The 25,248-nt window shown below is 39.2% G+C and overlaps 1 protein-coding gene across 2 annotated transcripts in view; it reads right to left on the bottom strand.

Moving 5' to 3' along the window:
- The window catches only part of THADA (THADA, armadillo repeat containing), a 438,429-nt gene that overhangs the window by 224,644 nt on the left and 188,537 nt on the right, over positions 1 to 25,248 (bottom strand). For both annotated transcript variants that reach the window (XM_027865188.1, XM_027865189.1), the window contains exon 28: positions 24,642 to 24,773. In XM_027865188.1, coding sequence (XP_027720989.1) covers positions 24,642 to 24,773 — 132 coding nt within the window. The remainder of the gene's footprint in view (positions 1 to 24,641; positions 24,774 to 25,248) is intronic.

Genomic DNA, 25,248 nt, shown 5'->3' with positions numbered 1-25,248 from the left:
TCTTAACTGACTTCCTCTGGACACTTTCCAGCTCTTCAGTATCTTTCCTAAGTTATAGTACCTAGAACTGAATAATACTGCAGATGAAGTCTGACTGGGGAGAGTTGAGAGGGAGCCACCTCTGAATTTTTGGAAGCTGGGCCTCTCTAGATGCACATTGCCCTTCTTAGCTGCTATATCCTCTTGCTGTCTCATTCAATGTGTAGTCCACTGAAAGCCCTAGATCTTTTCCAATGACTTGCTGTCTAGCCATGCCTTCTCCATCTTGTACTCGTGACACTGAGTTTTTAAACACAAGTGTAAGACTTTGTCTCTATTCGGTTTCCAAATGATTGAGGTTTTCTTATAGATAGGCTAACAGGAATATGCCCCACAGACCCACCGAAGACTGCCACTTGTCAAAAGAAGCAGCTGCAAAAAGCTTAAAGATGAAACAAAATGGTATCAACACACGCACACAATACTCATCCTGCCTACTGACCAAAACTATCTTTGTGTGGCTTGTAAGTATACAATTTCAGTGGCAATGTTATCTTAGACAGTAGGGTGTATTGCCACATGGTTATGGTCCTCTGGCATTTAATTGGTTTCCTAATTATAAGGAGAGTCACTTTACATTCATATCTCCACCTGGACCATGACCAAGAATAAATATATTAATTTCCTCATGATTATAGTAAAAAATTGAAAACTTGTCATTAAGCCCTCCTTGCAATTCTCTGTAGTATACTCAGACTTTATGTTTCAGCTATGATAAATTTTTGGAACATACTAGAGAAGACTCATGTCAGATATTCAGTGATATTTTAACAATAATGAATTATTTAAAATAGCCATGTCCTACTGCCCATGTTTAAAAAATTTCTAGTATTTAAGATGCTTTCTAAGCCATTCCTCAATTGATAAATGGTCAAAGAATATGAACAGGCAGTTTTCAGATGAAGTAATCAAAGCTATCTATAGTTTACAGAAAAAATGCTCTAAATCACTATTGATTAGAAAAATGCAAATTAAAACAACTCTGATCTATCACCTCACAACTATCAGAAAAAGAAAATGACAAATGTTGATGGGGATGTGGGGAAAACTGAGATACTAACGCAGTGTTGGTGAAGTGGCATACTTATTCAACCATTCTGTAGAGCAATTTTGAATTATGGCCAAAAGGCTACAAAACCACGAGTACCCTTTGACCAAGCAATATCACTACTAAGTCTGAATCCTAAAGAGATAAAAAACAAGAAGGAAAACGACCTACATGTACAAAAATACTTATAGCTGATCTTTTAGTGGTGGCAAAGAATTGGAAATTTAGGGAATATTCATCAATTGGAGAATAGCTGAACAAATTGTTTTATGTGATTGTGATGGAATACTATTGTGCTGTGAGAAATGACAAGCAGTATGCTCTCAGAAAAACCTGGAAAGACTTACATGAACTGATGAAAAATGAAATTAGCAGAACCAGGGGAACCTTGTAACAGCAGTATTGTATGATGATCAATTGTGAATGATTTAGAGATGCTCAGCAATACAATAATCCAATACAGTTCAGAAGGACTTAGGAAAAGTGCTTTCCACACCTCCAGAGAAAGAACTGATGGAGTCTGAATACAGATCAAAGCTTACTTTTTCTTCACTTTTCTTGTTTGTTTGCTTTTGTCTGTTTTCTTTCACAACACACTAACATAGAAATATATGTGGCATGACTGCACATGCATAACCTATATGAAATTGCATGCCTTCTCAATGTGGGGGGCGGGGAGGAGAGGGAGAGAATCTGGAACTCAAAAAATGTTAAAAGCTAATGTTAAAAATTGCTTTTACATGTAATTGGGGAAAAATAAAACATTAATTTTTTAAAAAGATGATTTTACTGAGACTATATACAAAGTTTGACACAGAATGGAAGAAAAGTCAGTGACACCTTTTTCTCCTTTTAAGCTGTTCAAACTAAATTTAGTCTCAATTGATTGCTGCCACACCCCCTAGGCTTTTACCCCCAAATGATTGCAAATTGGATGAGTAATTCTACATTCATGCCAAGGACATAAACTTCAACCCCACAACAAAAATAAAGTGCTCTGCATGAAATCCAATACTATTTAAGTAGGGGTGCTATAAGCTTAATAACACACTTAAAAATTCCACAAATACAGAGAGAAACTTAATCAATCTGGACTACTTCCCTTCTGTTTCCTTATTTTGTACACAGAATCCCATGGCTTTGGCCACATTTGCAAGTGTTTAAATCCAGAGCAAACCAGTAAAAGTAGGCATCATTTAATCTCTAATTTCTATCACCAGCTTGTACAAGGAACAGAGAAGTTCCTTACTCCCCTGCACACTTCAAAGAGTTTGTTTTATTACTCCAATGGCCAAACTGACAGACCATAAGTCATGAAGAAAGGTAAGAAAGGCTATGTTGGAAGAGGGAATTTTAAGACACACCCTTCATACAAGGCTGCTTTGGCCACCGCATTTGTTTCCTACAGAATGAGAATTTTTAGTACCAATTTCCAGCTTCTCTGGGAGGAGAACTTGGGGCTTTTCGATTTTGTTTTATCTGGTTCTCCTTCCAGGCCAATCTTTATGTTGATTAGGTTTACCTTAATCTCCTACAAGTCCCTAGAATCCCTTAATCTTCTAACTCCTGGCAGGGAAAACAAGAAATTTAAATATGAGACAAAAAGTATAAGTGGCCATTCTCAACATCCTATGGCCAAGGAACATTATTTTTTTTTCCATCCAATGCTACGAATCTGTCTATTTAGAGATATATGTGTATGTGTGTGGGTATATGTATATGTGTGTGTCTACATAGAGAGACAAATATATATATGTATATATACCCCCACATATATATATATATACATACATCCTATAAAATATACTAAGTGTTTAGACTTATGCATGTAGGGAATTATCTTTGAAGAAATTCCCTCCACTAATTAGCACTTACTCTACAATTTACAGATCTTAAGAGAGCTGCTTGGGGCACCAAGAGGTTACACCACTTGCTCAGGGTCATACAGTCACCATGTGTCTGGGGCAAGCCAGATCTTGACTCTGAGACAGACTACCTATGCATTATGCTATGCTGTCTCTCATGTGTTTATGTATATATACATACATATAGACACATATTACATGTATGTATATTAAGAGTCAGAGGATCTGGTTTTGAATCTAGCTAAGCCACTTACTTCTTGGGAACTCTTAGCAAGTCACTGTGCTAGGCGATGGAGATACAAAGTGATTTAGGCATTCTACCTGTGTTGAGCAAGTCACTTCACCTCTCTGAGACTCAGTTTCCTCATCTGTAAAATGAAGGGGCTGAATTAGATGACTTCTGATGCTGCTTCTATCTCTAAATCAGTACAAAGAGAAACACCTCAGTGTATACATTAACTCTGAATTCTGGGCATCTGTTGGTGCTGGGGTTTTTTGTTTGTTTTTTTTTTTCAGGTTTCTTACAGACAAGGATGTCTAGGTTTTGTTTTTTAGATTATCCTACAGACAAGGCTACCTCTTGGGTTGGAATGGAATTGTTTTTAATTGTGTGTCAGTACATATCATACATATACACAGTCTCATTAGCCAAAACTGGTTATAGTGAGGACAGGTTCTAAGCAGAGAAAATGAGGTGAGATGTAAGTTTAATTTGGTGATGAAACATAAGCTTTGTTGTTTAATGGCTACCACATCCCACTGATGTGGTTGACCTACTCAGCACTACTTGTAGCCATCAAATGCTTCCATTCAATTATTTGGTAATTAGGCTTAATACTTCAATTATTCCAACAATTGGGAGAGCTGCTAATTCGGGGGTATATTTGGATAAAATAAAGAGTGTCTTTAGTGGTTGAAGAATCATTTATTATTTTCAACATAAAAATAAAAATCTCTTTTTCAACCCCCAATCTTTCTAACATGTGAAATGATCACAGCAAACAGACATTTTCATCTTTTGTTTATTGAGGTATCTCCATGTTTATAGTCCTCCAGTGCCCACTTGGAGCCCTGAAGTACTCTTTGTTTCTTAAATGATGAACAACTCCATTATAGACCACCCTACTCAATATGCTATGTCCCTCTTCAGGGTATCCATATATCATTCCTAATCTTGGCCAATGAAAACATAGATAACGTGCTAGCCTCTGGGATGCTACGCTGGGCATTCTTTCATTCATTCAACATTTACTGAGTGATTACCGTATGACAGACACTGTGCTGTGCACTGAGGATTAATACACAGTCTCACCCTCAAGTCTTGAAAGTCCAGTCAAAGACAATAGAAGGACTTTAAAAGTGCTATGGGAGTTAGAGAAAGCTCATCTTAAATTCACTTAGATTCAAGAATCAGTGTTTAGAAACCCAGCCACCTCCTGGGGAGTATTCATTCTTCTATTAAGGCTAATGTGATTCCTCTTCCAGGCTAACCCCCTTACCCAGCACCCAGAACTGCTTCACAAATAGCATTCTGGGGCCAAGATAACAATTTGCCAAAGATGAACATCTGCCTTTTTTTCCCATATGAAGACTGAATGCTTTCTCATTCTCTTCCAGGAACCAAGGCCTCTGGGATCTTTAAACTAGGTTTGTAGTTTGCCAGACAGACAAACATCCTCCTCTCCCCTTTTCCCCCTCAAAAAAAAAGTGTCAAAAGAAACAACAAACACAAACTCACAGGATGTAAAACAAACTGCAATTAAGTAATTAACCATGTCAATAATAACAGTTAAAGCAAGGATTCCACTGGTCATTCTTTTGCTCTCTGATCATAATCTAACATTTTATTGGGGTGGGGGAGGGTCTTTCATCTGGAAGGCTACACGAGATGGGAGAGGGGGAAGAAGGCATACTTTCATCTTACAGAGGAAGAGAAGCTACATCTGGAGGGGACAACTAGCAGTTCTAAGACAACTCACGCTCCTCCCCACAAGCCGCTGTGGGAGAGATTACACAGCCCAGATGCTCCAACCCATGAAGGAGATGACGGCTCAAAGTGGGATTCCCTGTGATAAAGCTGCAAAGGAGGAAACTTGGTTTTTCTTCACCTGCCCAACATGCTAGAGCTGGTTCATTTCCTCCTAAGGATAATAACTGACATTAATAGATTACTATTCTATACATGACATAATCTCCCCTGACTCTCATAACCCAGTGAGGTGGGTATTATTCCAATATGACAAGTAAGGCATTTGAGGTCCAGAAAGTTAAGTGACTCGGCCACATTTACACAACTAGTGAGTGGATCTCACCTGACTGTAAATCCAGTGGTTCTCTGCTTTTGTGGTTTTATTTTTAAATTAAATTTTATTTTATTTTCAAATGAAGATTTGCCTTCCTCCTCCCCTCCTGTTCCCCACTGAGAAAGCAAGAAAAACAAAATCCTTGTTACAAATAGTTGCAGTCAAGCGAAACAAATTCCCACATTAGCCACATCCCTCCCCCACCCCCCAAAAATGTCTCAATCTGCACTGTAGGTACATCATTTCTCTGTCAGGAAGTAGGCAGCATGTTTCATCATGAGGCCCCTGGAATTGTGATTGATTATCATGCTGATCGGACTTCCCAAACCTTCCAAAGTTGTTGGTTTTTTACAATATTGTTGTTACTATATAAATTGTTCTGGTTCTGTTCACTGTATTTTGCATCAGATCATACAAGTCTTTCCAGGTTTTTTTGAAACCATTCCCTTCATCATTTCTTGGATGTATCATAACTTGTTCAGTCATTCCCCACTTGATGGAAACCCCTTCAATTTCCTATTCTTTGCCACCGCAAAATGAGCTGCAGTAAGTATTCCGGAAGTTCTTTCCACTATACTAGCTGCTTCTCCCTTTCTCCTTGGGTGCCCACTACCTTAAGCTCTCTTTCTAGCAAAATCTGCTTTGAGCAAAATCTGAAATTCTTTGCAGAACAGTGTCATAGCCTAAAAAATATTTGGGGGGGGAGGGGCCTGAATATACGTTTTCTCCTAGATCAAAGCCTTGAAATAAAGGGTTGAAAAACTTGTCAAATGTGTTGTCGTGGGGATTCATGTTCAGAATCAGGATGGACTAGATGCCCACTATGATCTCTTCCAACCCAGAGACTCTGTGGCACACATGCTATTTCAGAAATGGGAGAGACTGGGGTAACAAGCTGCCATGCCCCAGCTTAAATCACAAACTAGACAATCACTTTCCACCATCTCCATGCCACACCTCACCTTTGGTGTAACTTCCAGCTCCAATTCAGAACTTGAGCTCCCACTTTTGAGACCCTGAGCTTTTCAAAGATGAGCACTGACCTTATTTATCTTTCCTTGACCCAGATCCATCATGGATGATCCTTGACCCAGTCACATCAATGCCACGCTGCCAGGTACGTGTCCCCAGAGCTCAGCACAGTGCCTGGCACATAGTAAGCTTTTAATGAAGGCGTTTTCATTCACTCATTCGTTACTTCATTCATGCCTTCATTCACATTCATTCATTCATTAAACTACTCTGACTATGGGTAAATCTGGCCCAGATCATTATACATATGAGGGGTTCAGTTCCTAGGGGACGGGATTTATTATAGGAATATTTGCTAACTAGAAATAAATGGGATTGTACTTCTATCCCTCACGAAGGGGTCACTCCATCAGGATAGGACTCAACATTATAGATCAATTGGGACAAAGTAGCTTCATCCCCAAAACGTGTTTGGAACCAGAGAATGGATGGCCCACAATGAAGGACAGTAACTGGCCGAATCTTAACCTCACACTCTGGTACTTTGAATCTGGGACATGGATTCCCCAGCCCACAAACTGACACTCCAGAATGCACATCCATTTCTCTGTGCTGTCCAAAACAGAAGGCTGTAGCCCAGGACAGGGGCAATGGGAAGCTTCTCCATTGAATAGTCAGCTTCCCTTATGCAGTGCTCTTAGGGCAAAGCTTACTAAAGCTGCTATTTTAGAAACGTGCTCAACCATGTAGTGGAATGCAAATTCTTCTCTAGTCTTTTCAAATTTTCCATAAGCCTGGTTTTCATATTGCTGTGAATGAAATTCTGATGCCTTAAAATCATCCAAGAGAAAAACTGGGGGAAAAAGGGACTGAGTCAGATTAATTATATGGTATTGCATCTTGCTTGTCTAAAGAAACAAAAATTACATTTCTTATGTTGCTCTTCACTAGGCTTATGAATGTTATAATTAATGTTAAATGAATTTTCTTCCCCTTTAATCAACACAAACTAGAAAAGGAGTTGAACCTTGAACGCTTGCTTTCTAGGAAACAGGCATTTTTCTCAAAAATGAAAAAAACTTAATCAAGCAAGAAATGAGCTGAAACTACCCTTACTACCAGAAACAGCCCAACTGACCCATTTGATTAATGTTTTAAAACATTTTTCCTCCACTACTTTGCAAAATATGTTCCTAACTGCATGAGGCATCTTTTCAATAAAAATTCACTTTTCTCCTAGCTATTTACATGTTTGCACCACTTTGCATTAAAAAAGACTAAACCTTCCTAGATGATTACTACAACAACAACAAAAATACAATTTATTTTTTATATCGGCACCCACAGAATCATAGGACCTCAGTGGCCGTCTAGTATAACCGAGACCTGGAGAATACTTTCTACAACATTGCTAACAGATGGTCTGGAAGCTTTGCTTGAAGATTTATGGGAAGGAAGAAACCAATGCCTCCCCCAAGCCAGTCTATTTTGGACAGCTTCTTGTTAGGAAGTTTTTCCTGAGCCTGGGACTAAATTTGCTTCTTCTCAGCTCCCATTCACTTCTCCTCCTTGTGTCCTATGGGGACAAACAGAACAAATAGAATCCCTCTTCCATAGGACATCCTTTCTAATATTGGAAGAAAGCTAACATCCCCCCACTTAAGTCTTCCCTTCTTCCTGCTAAACACCTCCATACTGCATGATCTCCAGGCTCTTCATTACCTTGGTGGCCCTCATCCTCAGGACTCTCTCTAGTTATTAATATTCTTCCTAAAATACGGTGCCTAAAATTGGATTCAATACTTTAGATGTGCTCTGAAGAGGGCAAGGCACACTGGGAGTATCACTTCCCTAGTCCCAGTCTCTTCATGCTGCTTGCTGGACTACTACATCATGCTGTCATCAATCACCATTCAAAAGACCATATGATGCCATGCATAAGACTGCTGGACACGGAGTCAGGAGTCAGTCAGTCTTGAGTTCAAAGCTTCTGATATTGGCTAGTTGTGTGACTGAGGGCGAGTGATTTCATTTCTCTCTCAGTTTTGCCATTTGTAAACCAGGGATAACAGTAGCTGGAGTACACTTCCCCCTTAAAGTTTTTAATGATCAAATTAGGTAACATACATTAAGTCCTGTGCAAAAATTAAAGTGCTATATGTCAGCTATTGTTTATGTGATTATTATATCTATTTAGATGACTCAAACCTATGTCTCTAGCCCTAATCTCTCTAATGAACTCCAGGCCTGTATCACCAACTCTTCTGCTAGAAACAGCTACATTTTTCCAGGTTGTGTTCATTAAAGAGGAAGATGATTCATTTTCATGTCTCATAGGCAAATCAAAGTCAACATATTCAAAACCAAACAGTTGATTGTGACTCTTTTATGGTCCTTCCTCCAAACGTTCCCATTTCTGTTGATTCACTCAATTTCAGGGTTTCAGAGTCATTTTTGACTCTTCATTTTCCCATACTACTCATATCTAAAGAGTTAACTAGTCTTGTTAGAGTCTGCCTCTGTAACATCTCTCACATGCATCCATTTCCCTCTACTCATATGGATACCATACCAATTCAGATCCTCACTGCCTTTTGCCTGAACTACTATTTGCCTAAGCTTCCTAATTAGTTACTCTCTCACCTCTTCTATTACTTACCTACTCACCTCATCTCAGTCTTTATCTTTTCAATTCATCTTCCACATAGTTGCCAAAATAATCTTTCTAATGCCCAGATATAAACATGTCACTATCATAAGAACCATCAGTGGCTCTCAATTACCTTTTGGACAAATTCAAACTCTTCAGTTTAGCATTTAAAGCCCTTCACAATCTGGTTCCAACATGCCTTTTCAAATTTATTTCATATTGATCTCCTCCATACACTCTAAATTCCACTTGGGAGGCCCTGAACTCAACATTTCATTTCCTATTTCTGTGCCCTTGAATAGGCTGGCCCCAAAGCTGGGGAGTCACTTATAGGAAGACACACTGGAGCCTCCAAGTAAAATGTCAGCTTTTAGAGGCAGGCAAGGACCATTTCTTGTTTTCTCTTTGTACCCACAGAACTTAGCATCATGCTTTGTACATTAGTAGGCCTCCCTGCTAAATTAGTAAGGTTTGACAGAATAAGCTGGCATTTGTCATTACTGAAGGTTCTCAAAACTTATGATTTTTGTTTTGATATTCGGTGACAACAGCATAAATTCCTTGAAGCTAGTGATGGGGAAATACGTGATCTCTGCTTAAGCCAGGGGCTGCCATACAAACAAAACTTCGGAGCCAACCATCACTAGGGCGAGACCAAGGGAGGCTGAGGGCAGAAACAGTCAGTAGAAAGAAAGCAACCACACAAGAAGCACAGCTGAAATAGCATACTTATCAGCTGCTGCCCACTCCCTCCCTCCCCATTCATGTGGTGAGCTTGCACCTACAAGTAGAAGAGTCATGGACTCCTCTGATGTTAATGACCTGAAGGCTTGCTGATCTCAGCTTGCTTTGAGACGTTCCTACAAAGCAGAAATTCTGTGAAATTTCAAAGCTGGGACATTCATAGGGGTGTGCTCTCAAGAATTCCCCTATCTAGCGCATCTAGGGTCCTTCCCTCAACTGGCTTTCTATGTCTTTGTCCCTCTCCTTTGGGATCTGCTCATTCTGAAATGTCCCCTGTGGTCCTGGGAGAGCAGGGACTCGTGGTCCTCACGAATCTGTGGTTAGTAGGAAGGAAGCAGGGAACTTACTAGTCTACTGAATTGTTTGGATGAGGGCCACTGACTGAGAACTATCCCAAATTATTTTGAAGTGTTTCCCTGAGATGTCATCTGTCCGTACTCTGAACCTATCAATTTACATATTTTCTCCCCCACTAGTTTACAGGCTGCTGCGGGGCAAGAACCGTTCAAGGTTTTTTGTTTTTTGCCTTCTTTGTATCTCCAGTGACTGACTAAATGCTTACTGAATGAAAAAACAAAAACAAACAAACAAACAATCAAAAAAAACCCCAGTGCTCCCTCACCACAGGATGGAAATGTAGTAGGACCTTAGTATGTGACCAGTTTTCTCCACTCAGTTACACCTAAGATTGTCATTTCTTGGAAAGTGATCATTTGCTGCCAACAAGAAAAAACCAAGATAAGACAGCATAGGCAAAAACTAAGTACACTGTGTAATTGTAAAAAGAAAAAAAAAATACACATACAAACAAAAATCTCACTGAGTCATCTAATCAAGATTTCATGCATCATAAGCCCAAAAAAGTGATTTTTCTTCATACTGAGACATTCATTATACAGTGCCCTGGGATCTCCTATTGCAATTAAAATTTCTGTTGTAAGATATTCCTAATGTTCCTAAAGAATCTCAGAGCTTCCATCAAGCTGTTTTTGTTGATCAATCTGTGGAAACCACCTGGGATTAATTAAATTGTCCTTTTCTTCATTTTCTGCTGATTTCGTATCAAGGAATAAGACTAAAGTAAGCAGCATGAAAGTAAAGGAAATAACAAGTGTTTATTATTTAAAACTGCAGGATAACCAGCAGTTCTAAGGACTAGCTTTATTTCATTTCAAAGATGCTGTGGTAGAAAGGTGTGTAAGAAAGCATTTATGATGTCTTGGCTGCCAAAATCCCCAACAAAAATAAAAGGCATAATAAATCAACCTCCTAGCCTGGCAGAAAGAGTTCTGGGTTAGAAATCAGAAGACCTACCTCCATCAGGTAATCTAGAGGGCGTAGAAACCTATCATAATCAATTTGGATTCTATTCTCAGCTTCTCAATCTCCAAAATAAGGCACACCATGCCTTCTTCCTTTATCTTTCTCAGATGTGAGAAGAGGTAAAAATAAATATGAAACACCTTGAGCTAGAGGGAAAAGTTCTTTATCAATCCAAATTCCTTTTTCAATAATGTTTACATGCTTTTATATCTACATAGACCCATTTGCAAATGCCCAGAGGTTCCCTGGCACTGTCTGTGATGTGGATACCATCCAAGAAGGAATCTGATATGCTTCCTTCCATCCCAACTTCTGATCTCAGGTGTGCAGACAGTGAACAAACATGAGTTGGATAAACCTGGGGCAAAGGGAGCTACTAGCTCAGGGAGGGATTTGAAATGACTCTCTTTATCTCCTCTTTGAATGTCTTCAAGGTGGCAATCATGTCACTGAAAGGGACTTCCATGGGATCTGATGTGGCCCTCAGGGATTATTTTGCTGATCTTGCCCCCACATTTTGCAGTTGAGAAAACATAGGCTTAGCTTAATTAAGCAACTCAGGTAAGAAGTAGCAAATCAAGTTCACCATCCCATGTCTTCTGACTCCAAACCTAAAGCTCTTTTCATTACCCACAGCAGTCTTTCAAGGCAGGCTGTGGGGTGAAGGAATGGGCATCAAATTGGCAACATGTGGATGGATCAATAAGAATGAATGTAAAAGAGCCAGGACTGGTTTGGCTGCAGAAAGGGTTAGCAAAGGCAAGAAGGGGAGTAAAGAATTTGATATGCATGGTGAGGAAGTTAGCTAAACTACAAAGTCAACATGGGCACAACGTGAAGATAGGCAGGCATATCCAATGGGATTGACACCTCATTCCAACTACAGCATTGTGAACAAACCAGAGATAAGCAAAGCAAGTGTGGCCCCTTTCTCTTTTTCACATTTTAATCTAGTTATAATTTGACTTCTCCTTCTATCCTTTATTACATATTTGCTCTCTCAATAGAAGAAATACCAATTTTGATCTTGAAATTTTACTTTCCACGTGGGAAGAAGTAATTGAGTATTTTGTCAGCACCTGGGACATTTTATTCTTTAGGCTTGGCATTAAAAAGAAAATAAAAATTTGCTGAGCACCTGGCCTCAATTTGTCTAGCAAGATTTAAGTGTAACTAAAATGTAAATTCCCAGTTTACAATATTTTTTCAAGATGCTGAAAATTAAAATCTTCCCCCCTGTCAGCCACTGGTAAAGTATTTCTGTAAACAACAGTGTGAATATTGTTTCTTATTCAAAATTAGTTTGTTTTTTTTTTTCTCTCTAGACTATTGAGCTGAATTTGATGACTAGCTTGATTACTTATTATCCTTCAGTCTAAATAGACAAATTTTGCCAAATGGATTCTATGACTCCTAAATGTCTGTACGGTTTCTACTTATCCCCTCTCTGTTTCAACTCACATCTAAATGGATGTTAGTGTGGTTGACTGTTGTCCTTTGCTCTCAGAGGACCAAAATGATATCACCTCTGTTGGCATCAAGGTACGGTACGTCTGACCGTGACTGTGGCTGACTGCACCAATACGCGCTCGGAAGGCTCTACCATAGGTTGGGCATGACTTTTGGAATGGAGATGTCTCTAAATTTGCACATTACACGTTTCTTTTGAGCTAATGCAATTTTGCTTTGCTTATAGAGCATAGTCTTTGATGCAGGCATGCCATGCTGGGCAGTGCTGTGGCAGTGTCTCATATGTCTCACGATGACTTCCAAAGTTCTTCAGAAAGACCTTGAGAATGTCCTTGTATCACCTCTTCTGACCTTCCTGTGAGCACTTGACTTGTGTGAGTTCTCTACAAAATAGTCTTTTAGGCAAATGTACATTTGGCATTCAAACAACACGGCCAGCCCATTAGAGCTGCATTCTCTGCAGGACAATTTGAATGGCTGGCAGTTCGGCTTGAGAAAGGATCTCAGTGTCCAGTACTTTCTCTTCAGAATCTTCCTAAAGCAATTCAAATGGAAGCAATTCAGTTTCCTGGCATTGCGCTGGTAGACTGTCCAGGTTTCACAGGCATACAACAATGAGGTTAGTATAATGGGTCTACAGACCTTCAGTTTGGTAGGCAGTCTAATATCTCTTCTCTCCCACACTTTCCTTCAGAGCCTCCTAAACACTGAGCTAATTCTGGTAATGCTTGCATCAACCTACGTGTACATCCCTGGAAAGTATAATCAAGGTAAATGAACTTATGCACAGCATTCAAAATTTCTCCATTTTTTGTAACTGATAGTTCCATGTATGGATGGTGTGGTGGTGGTTAAGGGAGTACCTGTGTTTTCTTGGTGTTACTTGTTAGGCAAAAATTAGCACAAGCAGCAGAGAATCGATCCATACTTTGCTGTACCTCAGCCTTATAGGCTGCATTAAATGCAATCATCTGTGAACAAAAAGTCACCACGCACCAACTTTCCCTCCACTTTAGTCCTGGCTTGTAGCCTTTTCAAGTTAAATAATCTACCCTCAGTGCAGTAGCTGACCTTGGTCCTATTTTCATCCTCATTGAAGGTGTCCAATAACAACACCAAAAACATCATGCTAAAAAGCATGGGGGCAAGCACAAAGCCAAGCTTCACTCTCCTGGTGACTGGAAAAGTGCAAGGGCATCGTCAGTTATCCAGAACCTGGGCAAACATGCCATCATGAAACTGACACACAATACTGACGAACTTCTCTGGGCAACCAAGTTTTGCTAGGATCTTCCACAAGCCGTTACAACTGACAGTATCAAAGGCCTTGGTCAGATCAATGAACACTGTGTATAGACCTTTGTTCTGCTCCTGGCATTTCTCCTGGAGTTGACAAGCAGCAAATACCATAACTACCATTGCTTGGCCTTTTCTGAAGTCACCCTGGCTCCTGGATAGATGACCATTTTTCAGGTGAAGGATAGGTATATTAAGGAGGAGTCTGAATGGATGTTAATACACCATCAATCACACTTGGAGCAATTTCTGTGAATGGGACTAAATTCTTCTTCTGAGATCTAAGATTGAACACTATTTATCTCTCAAGAAACACATAGAAAAAAAAAGAAAGAAAAAAAGAAAAGAAACATATAGCACTGAACAAGAAATCAAGAGATCTAGGGTCTATCCTGGCTCTGACACTGAATTACTATGGGACCTTGAATACATCACTTCATTTCCCAGCCCAGCCTCAGTTTCTTCATCGAAAAAGGGATAAATGGGCTGTACCAGATCATCAAATACTCCCAAAGCTTTAAAATGGTCAGATCTTGGCCAAGAGGCTTTTCGTACCTATTTCTATCCATGGTGTCATCTCAAAATGGAGCAGAAGAAAGAAATTAATAGCCAAACAGGCTTAACTAAACTCAGGGCTGCTGGTGCTCGATCATCATTAGAGAATACACAGAATAAACAGAAGAGAAAATAAGAAATATCTAATGCGAGGATGTAGACAGAGCTGAAGTGATCACAACAGGATACTTACTGTGGGGAACAGCTCACACTGAGGTGGGCAAGGGGGAAAACAAGAATTGAGAAAGCATCAAAGAGCCAAAAGGGAAATATAAGAAGCTAGGGTGGCATACAGAGAAGTGGCTGAGGAGGTGCTGGACTCCTTTGGAGAGGTCCTGGGGCAGAGCAGCCCTGTCTAACCAAACATCTTGGAGGAACCATCAGACATGAAGCTTCCTTCCTTAAATAGACTACAGGGTTAGTTCCTCTCCCTCTCTCCAACTTCAAGTATTCCTGAGGAGCCCTTACCACATTAAAATGGGGTTGATTATATTGTGTCATGTGATGTTTTTTATTAGGCTGCCCCATGTTTCTGGCAACTAGATGGTACAGTGGACAGAGCACTACACCTGAAGTCAAGAAGATTTGAGTTTAAATCTAGCCTTGGGCACTTACTAGCTGTGTGACACTGGATAAGTCATTTAGTCTCTGCCTGCCTCAGTTTCCTCATCTATAAAATGAGGATGATAGTAGCACCTATCTCTCCCAAGGTTATTATGAGAATCAAATGAGATAATATCTATAAAGTGCTTAGCGCAGTGCCTGTCACATAATGGGTGCTTACTAAATGCCTGTTTCCTTGCCCCTGTTCATGTTTTCCCCAAACTATAAACTCTTTAAGGTCAAGAACAGGCCTTCTAATTTCTAGAAGAAGGGCCTCCTATTAGCACAATAGATATTGCATCTCTATCTCAAAAAACCAATGGTTGTCACGGAAAGGGGAACTTCCCCACTGTGAAATGTTTCAGTGAAGAGGAGGCAGTTTACAGAGCTGACTTCTGATTCCAACACAGCCTGAACCGGTGGGCTAGAATCACAGATTCTGCTGAAGACGGGAAGGTCCCCACAAGTTTTGTTTTGCTAGCTTGGTTTGTCTTTGCATTCCAGAGGAGGTGAACTCCCTCCTCTATTCCTTGCAAAGGAAATGCTCATAAGTTGACCATAAGGAAATCTGGCATCAAAGACAAAACTGGCAAGTGCCCTCCTCTGCATGGTAAAACATGAAGAAGGAATAAAGGTACCCAACGCTTTGATCCCACACCACTCTACAAATACAAGTCCACATCATGCTGAGAAAATCACTTCATTCCATGCCCTGGAACATGGCCAGATCTCAGATGGGATTAAGGAGTTCAGAAGCCCACAGGGGCAGCCCCCAAACATAATGCCATGCAGGGCCAGCCTCACTTGTTAGGAAAACAAAGCTACTGGTGACATGTCTTAAGGGGGACCAGGAAGGCTCTTTTCTCCCATCTAAAAAAATAAAAACAACTTTTTAAATGAAGTTGAAAATTTCCCCACCAGACTTTCTCTCCCTTGGCTTAAGGTTTTAACATTCATTAAGCTAGGAGGCACAGTGGATAAAGTGCTGGGCCTGAGTCAAGAAGACTCATCTTCCTGAGTTCAAATCTGACCTCAGACACTTACTAGATGTTTGACCCTGGGCAAGTCCCTTAACCCTGTTTACCTCAGTTTCCTCACCTGTAAAATGAGCTTTAGAAGGAAACGGCAAACCACTCTAGTATCTTTGCCAAGAAAACCCCAAATGGGGTCATGGAGAGTTGTACACCACTAAACACAACAACTCATTAAACTGTAAACAACATGGAACTATTAGCTATCTCTTATACCACAGCTATAAATAAAGGATCTGTGAGCAGGTTTTAACAGAGGCCAAAAGGAAGAGGAACATGAAGGGACCTGTGTATCTGAGTAGGGTGGAATGCCAATAGACAATCAAACTTAATACTTCAGAGTTTTGGCCGGGGCCAGCCTTGATAACAGGTCTTTATAGTGGAAATATTGCAGATCAAGGGTTTACATATTTGGGCAGTGGCATAATTCTTTGGAAGAAGGAGTGGCAGTCAGGATTTCTTCTCTTCCCCAAATACTATGGAATAGGAAGGATCAGTAAGGTGGTTTGGGTTGGGGATGAAGAGGAGAATGGGAAATTAAAGCTTTGGCTTTGTATTTTTACAAATACAAAGTATTTTTACTCTAAGTCATAAGGACTTGAGGAAGAATGGAGACATACAATCTTCTAGGTGGGCAGTCTCAAAGACTCCTACTCCTTTAAACTGCTCTCTAAGCAAGTGTGAAAGGAATGGGAACATGTATATTTAACAAAACATCCAGGGCAGGTTCTGAGGCCTTCTTATCTATATAAGCAGGCCAGATTTGAGGGTATTCTCTGTTCTCTAATATCCACTTTCTCTCTAACAAAGAAGACTCCTTCACAAGAAGGATGGGAAGATTGAGAGTGATCCATTCTGATCCATCATTAGAAAAGCAGCTTCAACTCCTAAGAGGGCCAACTGCCCCCATTCCTGTCAGAAAATAAATATGGCTTCAGTAAACATGCCCGATGACATCTGGGAAGGAGAAAAATACTGGAACCGCAAAAATAAAAACCCCCACAAAGAAAAGATAATTAAATTAATAAGGAATGCTTTTCAGACATAACATCATACGAGCCGAATAAATGTTTGCAGATACATCTTCTGAATAATAAAGTTATAGATGTTGCTTAGAAGCCAAGTTTAAGTGGATCAACTACAGAAGTGCATCATTTAGGAACATACCATGAAGAGACCTCATGGGATACAATGAAGAACTGTACAGTTCCTTACTTTCTTGAGAGTGAAGGGGTGGAAAGAAGAAGAAAAGAGTGGCCAATATACAACTTTATAAATCTGTGTTACAGAATTAAAGGCAGATCTGTAGTTTTGTTAAATTCATGTGAAAAAGCTTATAATTTGTTTGAGAAAAAAATATACACACATAAATATACACATATATGTATAAATGTATACATACACAATGCATATGTATAAAAGCATGCATATGTATATGTATGCCAGTTAGGAGGCACAGTGGAGAAAGTGCTGGGCATGGAGTCAGGAAGAACCGAGTTAAAATCCAAGCTCAAACACTTACTGGCTTTGTGACCCTTGGAAACTCACTCCTGTTTGCCTTGTTTTCCTCATCTGCAAAACGAAGATAATAATAGCACCAACCTCCCAGAGTTATTGCAATGACCAAATGAGATAATAATTACAAAGCATTTCCCAGTGCCTGGAACATGGTATATGTTAGCTGTTGTTGTTATTATATACATATAGAATGTGTTACTATCATATATACATGTATAATATACACATATATTACCATTATATATTTTATATATATACATATGTATTACTATTACATATATACATATGAATTACTATTGTAATTATACATTATACATACAATAGTATATACAATATACTATTGTAAATATACATGATATACATATGAATCACTATTATGTATTTATATTATTACAATTTATGTTATACATACATGTGAATTACTATCACAAATACACATGTATTACTATTACATACATATTTTATAGATATACATATAATAGTAATAATAGCTAACATACATAAGTAAAAATAGTGAACATATATATGTTAAACATTTAATTAAATAATAATATAACTGATTGTAATATCAAATGTCAAGATGAACACTAAGCATCATAGTAGTTCTAAAAAGGGAGATTAATGTGCACTAGAGTAAGCCAAGGCAGGCTTTGGTTAACAAGGCAGGATTTGAGGTATCTTGTGAGAAAGGGACCACAGACATGCACAGATAAAGGTGGAAGCACTGTAAGCAGGAAGTGCAACATAAGCAAAGATGGTGGTCAAAGGTCAAAGGTGGTCCAACATCAAGGCATGTTTGGGAGACCCTGGGTAGACTATTACTGGCTAGAGTATAGATGTATTCAGGGGAAAGTAGGAGATAAAGTTGTAAAGGAAAGGGCTTCCTTCAGAAGGTGGTGGGTGAAGAGAAAGATAAACAGGCATTGTCCTCGTTTCTAACTCCATTTAACTGCTCTGTGGCTCACATTCCCATGTGTAAAGCAATTCCTGCCTCCTCAATATCTCTAAGGGATTCTGGGAAGACAGATCAGATAATAAAGGTGATGCACTCTCTTGAAGGAGATAGTTCTTTGTGCTGCTACCACAAGAATAGGAATTGCCAATGAGAACAACTTCAGAGGCACTAGCCTTTGCATGTTACAAAAATGGCAACTCTGGGCAACCAAAATTAAACACCTTAAATGTCACAATCTGAGTGAAGAAAAAACTGATAATTCCTTGGATTGTGTAATTTCCAAGGGAAACACACACACACACACACACACACAATCTGTACTATTTCTGAATATAATATTCTTGAAAGGACCCACTCTTTGTTTCTTTGTTGTTATATTTCATGGGTAATGCAATCAGAAAATGCCCATGAAATTCTTTAAAAATATAAGACACATATGTTTTTTAATTTTTGATGTTCAGCTTGATTTTCATATTTCAGCTTAAGATCTTTCCACAGTGTAGGTTTCCTTTGTTGATTTCCATTGCCATATGTCTAATTAAAACTGTTCTTGCTCTTTGTATTTTGATATTGTCAGAGAAGAGAAGCAGATTTCACCAAGCCATTATTTCAAGAGAACAATAACTGAAAGGCATCAGAGAGAAAACATACTGAAAATCCATTTACAAATTTAAAAAGGACATTTGGGCAGGCTTTGCAAAAAGAAAAAAGGAAAGGCAGTGGGGGTGGTTTCCCTTTCAGACATGGCTACTGAGCCTCCGGTTTGATCCATCGGGAAGCCAGGGAGGGATGAGTTTCTTCAATGCCTCCATGGGACAAGCACTGGGATCTTTCTAATCTCACGTCCCCTACGGTGAGTTTAATGAAGACATGCCTGGGGATGTCAGCCTGTAGGGGCCACACTTTCCTACCTTCATCACTAATTTGCTTAATGACACAGCAGGACAGTAGAAATTGATGGTCTGTAGGCTCCCTTCCACTTAGAAAAGTACATCAATGTAATGAATTCATGAAAAGAGCTGAACCACCTAAAACTCATCAGATGAGTAAATAAATCCCCAAGCACAGGACACTGGAAGGAAAAAAGAAACTGGTCTGTAAAGAAGGGAAAGAGTAGCAGGCGAGAGTGTGTGATACCAAGAGGAAACTAAAGTCTATCCTTGGAGCATTCAATCCTCTTCTCACTGTGTAACTCACTTACGTACAGTCTCTGTTCAACCTTTTGCTCTGCTCCCACTGGATGGAAAATTCCACTTCAGCTCTATTCAGTGTCCAAAAGCCCCAACTACATAAATTATCACACAAAAACAAAACACAACCTACCCAACACTGTGGATATGCCTACTGTTTATTGAGTTCACTACGATGCCTCCTAGCACAACAGGGATGAAACGCAAGAAATATTTAACACCTACTATCAGCTGGAGATGCAAAAATGAAAAATGACACAGACCTTGCCCTAGGAGTCTACATTCCACTGAGATTTATTTTTAAAATTTCAATGAATAGGAAGTATATACTTTGTAATCCATTTGTTCACCTACATACATGAAGTTTTCTAGAATTCAGTAAATATCTAAGCACTTCTCACAGACAGGACAATGTACTAGGGGCTGGGGGAGATGGAAAGCTTCAATTTCTTGCCTTCATGGAGCTTACTGTCTAAAAGGTGATATATCACATGAACAAACTGATAAATACAGTACAAAATAATACAGAATAGGAGCAACAGAGACCTACAAGACAACATGTGCTCTGAGTTCAGTGGAGAGGGAAGGAAGGGAAAGTCATTACAGACTAGGAGAATCAGCAAAAGCTTCTTGGAAAAGATGGGATTTGTGTTGAGTATTCAGGTTTGGCTAGGAGGCAAGTTTGTCTAGAAACATTAATTACCTCCAAAGAGGTAATTTTCCATGACTTATATCCTGTTGGATACTGTTTACACTGTCTACTATTCCTGGTAGTACTCTTCCCTCAACTACCACAGTAGAGGTTAAATGGTAAGTCTTCAATAAAAACCTGCTCACTGACTGACATAGGGAAGCTGACTAGAAAGTCAAAAAAATGGGGGAAAGATCTACATATTCCATCTTTCACACTCTCCTATGTGACTAAGTCTTCTGTTCATCAGAATTCAATTTATTCTTCACTCAAGGCGGCATCCCAGTCTATCCTGAGACAGAATACTTCTGAGACAAGATAGAGAATTGGTCCCCACCTTTCCCTAATCGTTGGCCAGAAACAGCAATTCAAATCTTCCCAAGAAGTGTGGGGCAAAGAAAGTTAAAAACAGAATTAAAAATCAGAAATCTGAAACTAAAATTCACCAGGAAGCTGCTGCTTGGTGTCTATGTACACTTATGTACATGTGTGTGGTATCTGCGTGTAGGTCATGAGCAGCAAATTGCATTATATATAAATCCTAGGTCAAAAAAAAATCAAACATCATCAATTATTGTATACTCAGATGAAGCAAATCATGGAGCCTCTCAGTATGATAGCCAGATGCTCTCATGCAATTTCTCTTCACACATGATGCACCTCAAAGGAACCATATCTCATATACTAACTCACATCTGTAGGCAGTTAGCTCAGCTGGTTAGAACACGGTGGCTGAGACCATAGATTCAATCACCATGTAGGCTGGCTAATTTTGCTATGCTCAATGGTCATGGAATGTCCCTATAACCCTGGACAGAAGTGTATGCTGTTGGTCCAAAAGGGGAACTAGGCTTGAAAGAGTTCATACTTTAACCCAATACACCTCCACTATTGTGAGAGGAAAAAAAAAAAAGGTAAAGATTATATCTTATTTATCTCTGGGTAGATAAGAAGTATTACCTTTTAGTAGAGTGCATCAGTATATTACTAACACACTCTCTACTAGATGTCAACTGCTCACCTAGATTAGGTGAATAAAGAGTGTAAAGACCTCACATAGTTACTCAGATTGCTATCTCTTTCAGGAGGCTAAAAGTTACTGATGACTTGAAAAAGGCAATTTGGCTCACATGGATGAGCTAATTATTCAAGTGGTCAGAGTACTAACTGCCCAAGCCCCATCCATGTGGACTGGTCCAGTTCTTTTCTTCAAAAGGTACTGCAATCATCCTGGAGACTTAACTAGCTCAGGGAACAAAGCTCGCTCGAGTTGCTGACATCCCCTCCTGATTAGCTGAACACAAAAAGCCACAAGGGGTTTCGCTCCTTCCTGATACTTGACCTGTGGACTGCCATAGGCAAGCCAGAAGCTGAATCAACAAAGCATCCTTACTGAATATCCTTCTCTGTCAAGTCAAGTTCCTTTTGTTAACTGTGAAACTCTCGATAAGGGTTTTCTTCTAGTATCAAACTTTAACGCCTATGTAAGAACTTTCTGACGATGCTACAGACTCGTGTGCTCTCTCTTCTCTCAATAAACAATGCTCTTCCACCTCATTTTTTCATTACTAAAAAGCTTTTTGAGAAACCAAAATCAAAGCTGGCTTCCTCTGTGCCTTCCATGACCAACAGGCATGAATTATCTTCCCTCTGGATTTCCTTCATATGAAAAACCTCAGTTTCTTATTCTTTTGAACTTGTTTCTACCATTTTGTTTTGTTTGTTTTTTTTTTTGTAAGTAAAGATGATTATTTCTTATGTGTACATTTAATATCCTCAGGTAGATCAAAAGTTCTCAGAGGACAGGAGCTAATGTGACTAATATTTCTTTCACGCTTCTGCTACAATGCTCATATTGATTATATGACAGTCAGCACACAATGGACACAATAAATCAATGTCTGTTGACTAGGTAATCAACTGTAATTCCGCTTTTGTCTGGACTCTAGGGAACTTTTCTCAAAAGGAAAGCCATTGTTATAGTGAAAAGGGCCCTGGATTTGGAGTCACATGACTGAGGTTCAAATTCTAAGTCTAATACTACCTATGTGACCTCAGCCATGTCCCTTACCTATCTGAGCCTCAGTTTCCTTATGTGCAAAATGAATGGGCTTGGGGTGGGGGTGGATTAGATGATTTCTAAGGCCATCAAGGGTAGTTATAAAGGGAAGTCTTTTTACTAAAATTAATATACTTTTCACTTAAATTATAGGTTTTAATTTTTTAAAATAATTCAATGAGAAGTTGAGTTGCAGTATAGCATGTAACTCTGAAACATGGTACCCTAATGTATGACAGAGCAATGGTGCAGAGGATGGAATGCAGTCCCTGAAGTCCGGAAGACATGAGTTCAAATCATACCTCAGACACATACTAGCTATGACACCCTGGGTAAATTACTTAACCTCTGTTTACTCATCTGTAAAATAGGTTTAACAACAGCACCTACCTCCCAGAATTGTTGTGAGAATCAAATGAGATAATAATTGTAAAGTACTTAGGACAGAGCTTGGCATATATTAAGTTCTATATAAATATAAACTATAATTATTATCACTAATAATGGAGTTTTCTTTTTGGAGGATGAGGAGAGAGTTTGGGTATTCTGAATACTCATAAAATAGGAATGATTACATGTAACAGGTACTTTCAATTAAGTATGCATTTCTGGCACATGGGATGCACTGTCCTGTGTTTACATTTATGGATGGTTAGTAAAAGGCTTCCATGAATTAGATGTTCTTAACATAAACTAATAGAATGTTCTAATTCTTATCTTTGTTCCATGCCATTGTGACTGTACACACATTTTTTTCCATGCTTCCCTTTGTGATTTTACTTAGCTGGTGTTTTTTATTTTTTTATTTGTTAGTTAATAATGAAAGTACATGTTTTAATAAGGGGAACCTCCAAGTAAGATTTGCCACTCTCATTCCTAAAATGAATCACCCAGTGCTGAGCAAGTGGGCCTCAGACATTACTTGCCCTTTGGGAAGCAAAAACCAATAAGCCAGGTGAATGAGTCATCCGAGATGCAAGCACAGATGATGCTGACGAGGTTGGGCAATGCATCCAGCAAAGAGTGACAGCAGCCACTTGCCTACGATTTCATTTTTTAATGATTTCTCATAATCAGACACCTAAGAGGTAGCTACATGAAACCAGAAGGCAAAGCCCAGGAAACTACAGAGATGATTAAGAGAAGGCATGCCCTTTGGCTTGATACTCTGATCCTTCTGTCCCAGGCCCCATTCAGCTTTGGTCAGCTGTGTAAACATAAGAGTAGCAGAAGGCTAATCAGGATGTTAGCAACTCCAAGATCTAGTGGGAGCTTCCTCAAAGCTACACAAGACGTTTTCATTAGCTTTAGGGGTTCATTTGTGGAGGTCTGGAATCCTACAGTTATGTACCACACTGATAGGCACTGTACTTTCTAAACCCCTCAGGGAATAAAAAGAATACCATATATGGAATAAATACATCAAAAGAAACTCATCTTTTTCTATTTCTCTCTGTCCACAAAGTCTTATTTTAATTCCTATCCCTCTTTTTCTCTACTTCTAAAATTTCCTAAGAGGTAGCCAAACCCTTAATTACTCCCGAATGACCATTACCACCATTCCCTTAAAAATAAGAATTTGTTGTTGTTGTTTGGTCATGTCTGACTCTCTATGACCCCATTTGGGATTTGCTTGGCAGATATACTGGAGTGATTTACTATTTCCTTCTCCAGATCATTTTACAGATGAGGAAACTGAGGCAAACAGGGTTAAGTGACTTGCCCAGGGTCACACAGCTAGTAAATGTTGGAGGCCAGATTTGAACTCAGGAAAATGAGTCTTCTTGACTGCAGGTCCAGCACTCTATCCACTGCACTACCTAAGTGTCCCCAAATAAGAATAATAACTATTATCATCATGGCCCTTCAAACACTCCCTACTTGTCCAACAAGACACGTACTGTTACATTGATTTAAAAAATGAAAAGGCTGAAACCTTCTGAATCTCAGCCACTTACTCAACATCACACAGCCTATTATTCTTAGGATCTGGGACAAGAATAGAGTTTTATTGGTTCCAAATTTTACTCCAAAAGGAGTGAGCAAAAGTGACTCCCCTATTCAAACTCCAAAGGGTCCTTACTAACTCTGGGATAAAATGCCCACTACTCCTTTGCTTGTCTTTTACGTTGGCCTTTGCATGTTGTCTGTAGCTTCTGCAAAACTCCCAAAAAATTCCCATCTAATTTCTTATGCTGACCCACAATATATCAAAACTGCAATAGGGAAACTAATAATGTGGAAGGGATAACTGTAATATCTGTAAAATAAGATCAAAGTAAATCCTACTGGCCCCCCCTTAAGTACCACAATGAAGTATGGACCTTACCTCCTGATGAAGGGGACAAAGGGCGCCATGCTGAGTGTTGAGGAAGCACCGTCCATAGGGGAAGGGTACAGTCTTCCCAGGATCAACAGCAAGAGAAACAGGTTAGGGTGAAGTTTCAATTCACTGCTGTCACTACAGGAAAAAAAATTAGGAAAACTAAATACTTCTAAATATGGTCCAAATCAATGTGCCGTGAGATATGTCAACTTTGTGAAGTGGTCTGCTGCATTCAAGCATATTTTAGAATATAAACTGTTTAATACATAATGTATGTAAGTATGTATTTTTAATAGATGAATTTTCATCCCATTTTGTTTACACCTCTCTCATAAACTTACCTCACTCTGTTTTGTGAACATGCTTTATCTTCATCTAGAGTCCTACATGACAAACTCTTTGAGAGCAGAAACTATGTCTTATTCACTTTTTTATTTCCCTCAATACCTGGCACAGTGCCTTCCATATGGTAGACCTTAATAAATATTCAGTGAATTAGTATAAGGATATATGAAATATAGCTGTTCTGGGATAGAGTGAATAGAGACCTGAACTGGGATTCAGAGAGAACTCAGTTTGAATCCTGTCTCAGAGGCTTACTAGTAGGTAA

The sequence above is a fragment of the Vombatus ursinus genome, unplaced genomic scaffold (genome assembly GCF_900497805.2).
Source record: "Vombatus ursinus unplaced genomic scaffold, bare-nosed wombat genome assembly UNPS02014778.1, whole genome shotgun sequence".
Lineage (NCBI taxonomy): Eukaryota > Metazoa > Chordata > Mammalia > Diprotodontia > Vombatidae > Vombatus > Vombatus ursinus.
This window is presented reverse-complemented; position numbering and strand designations above follow the sequence as displayed.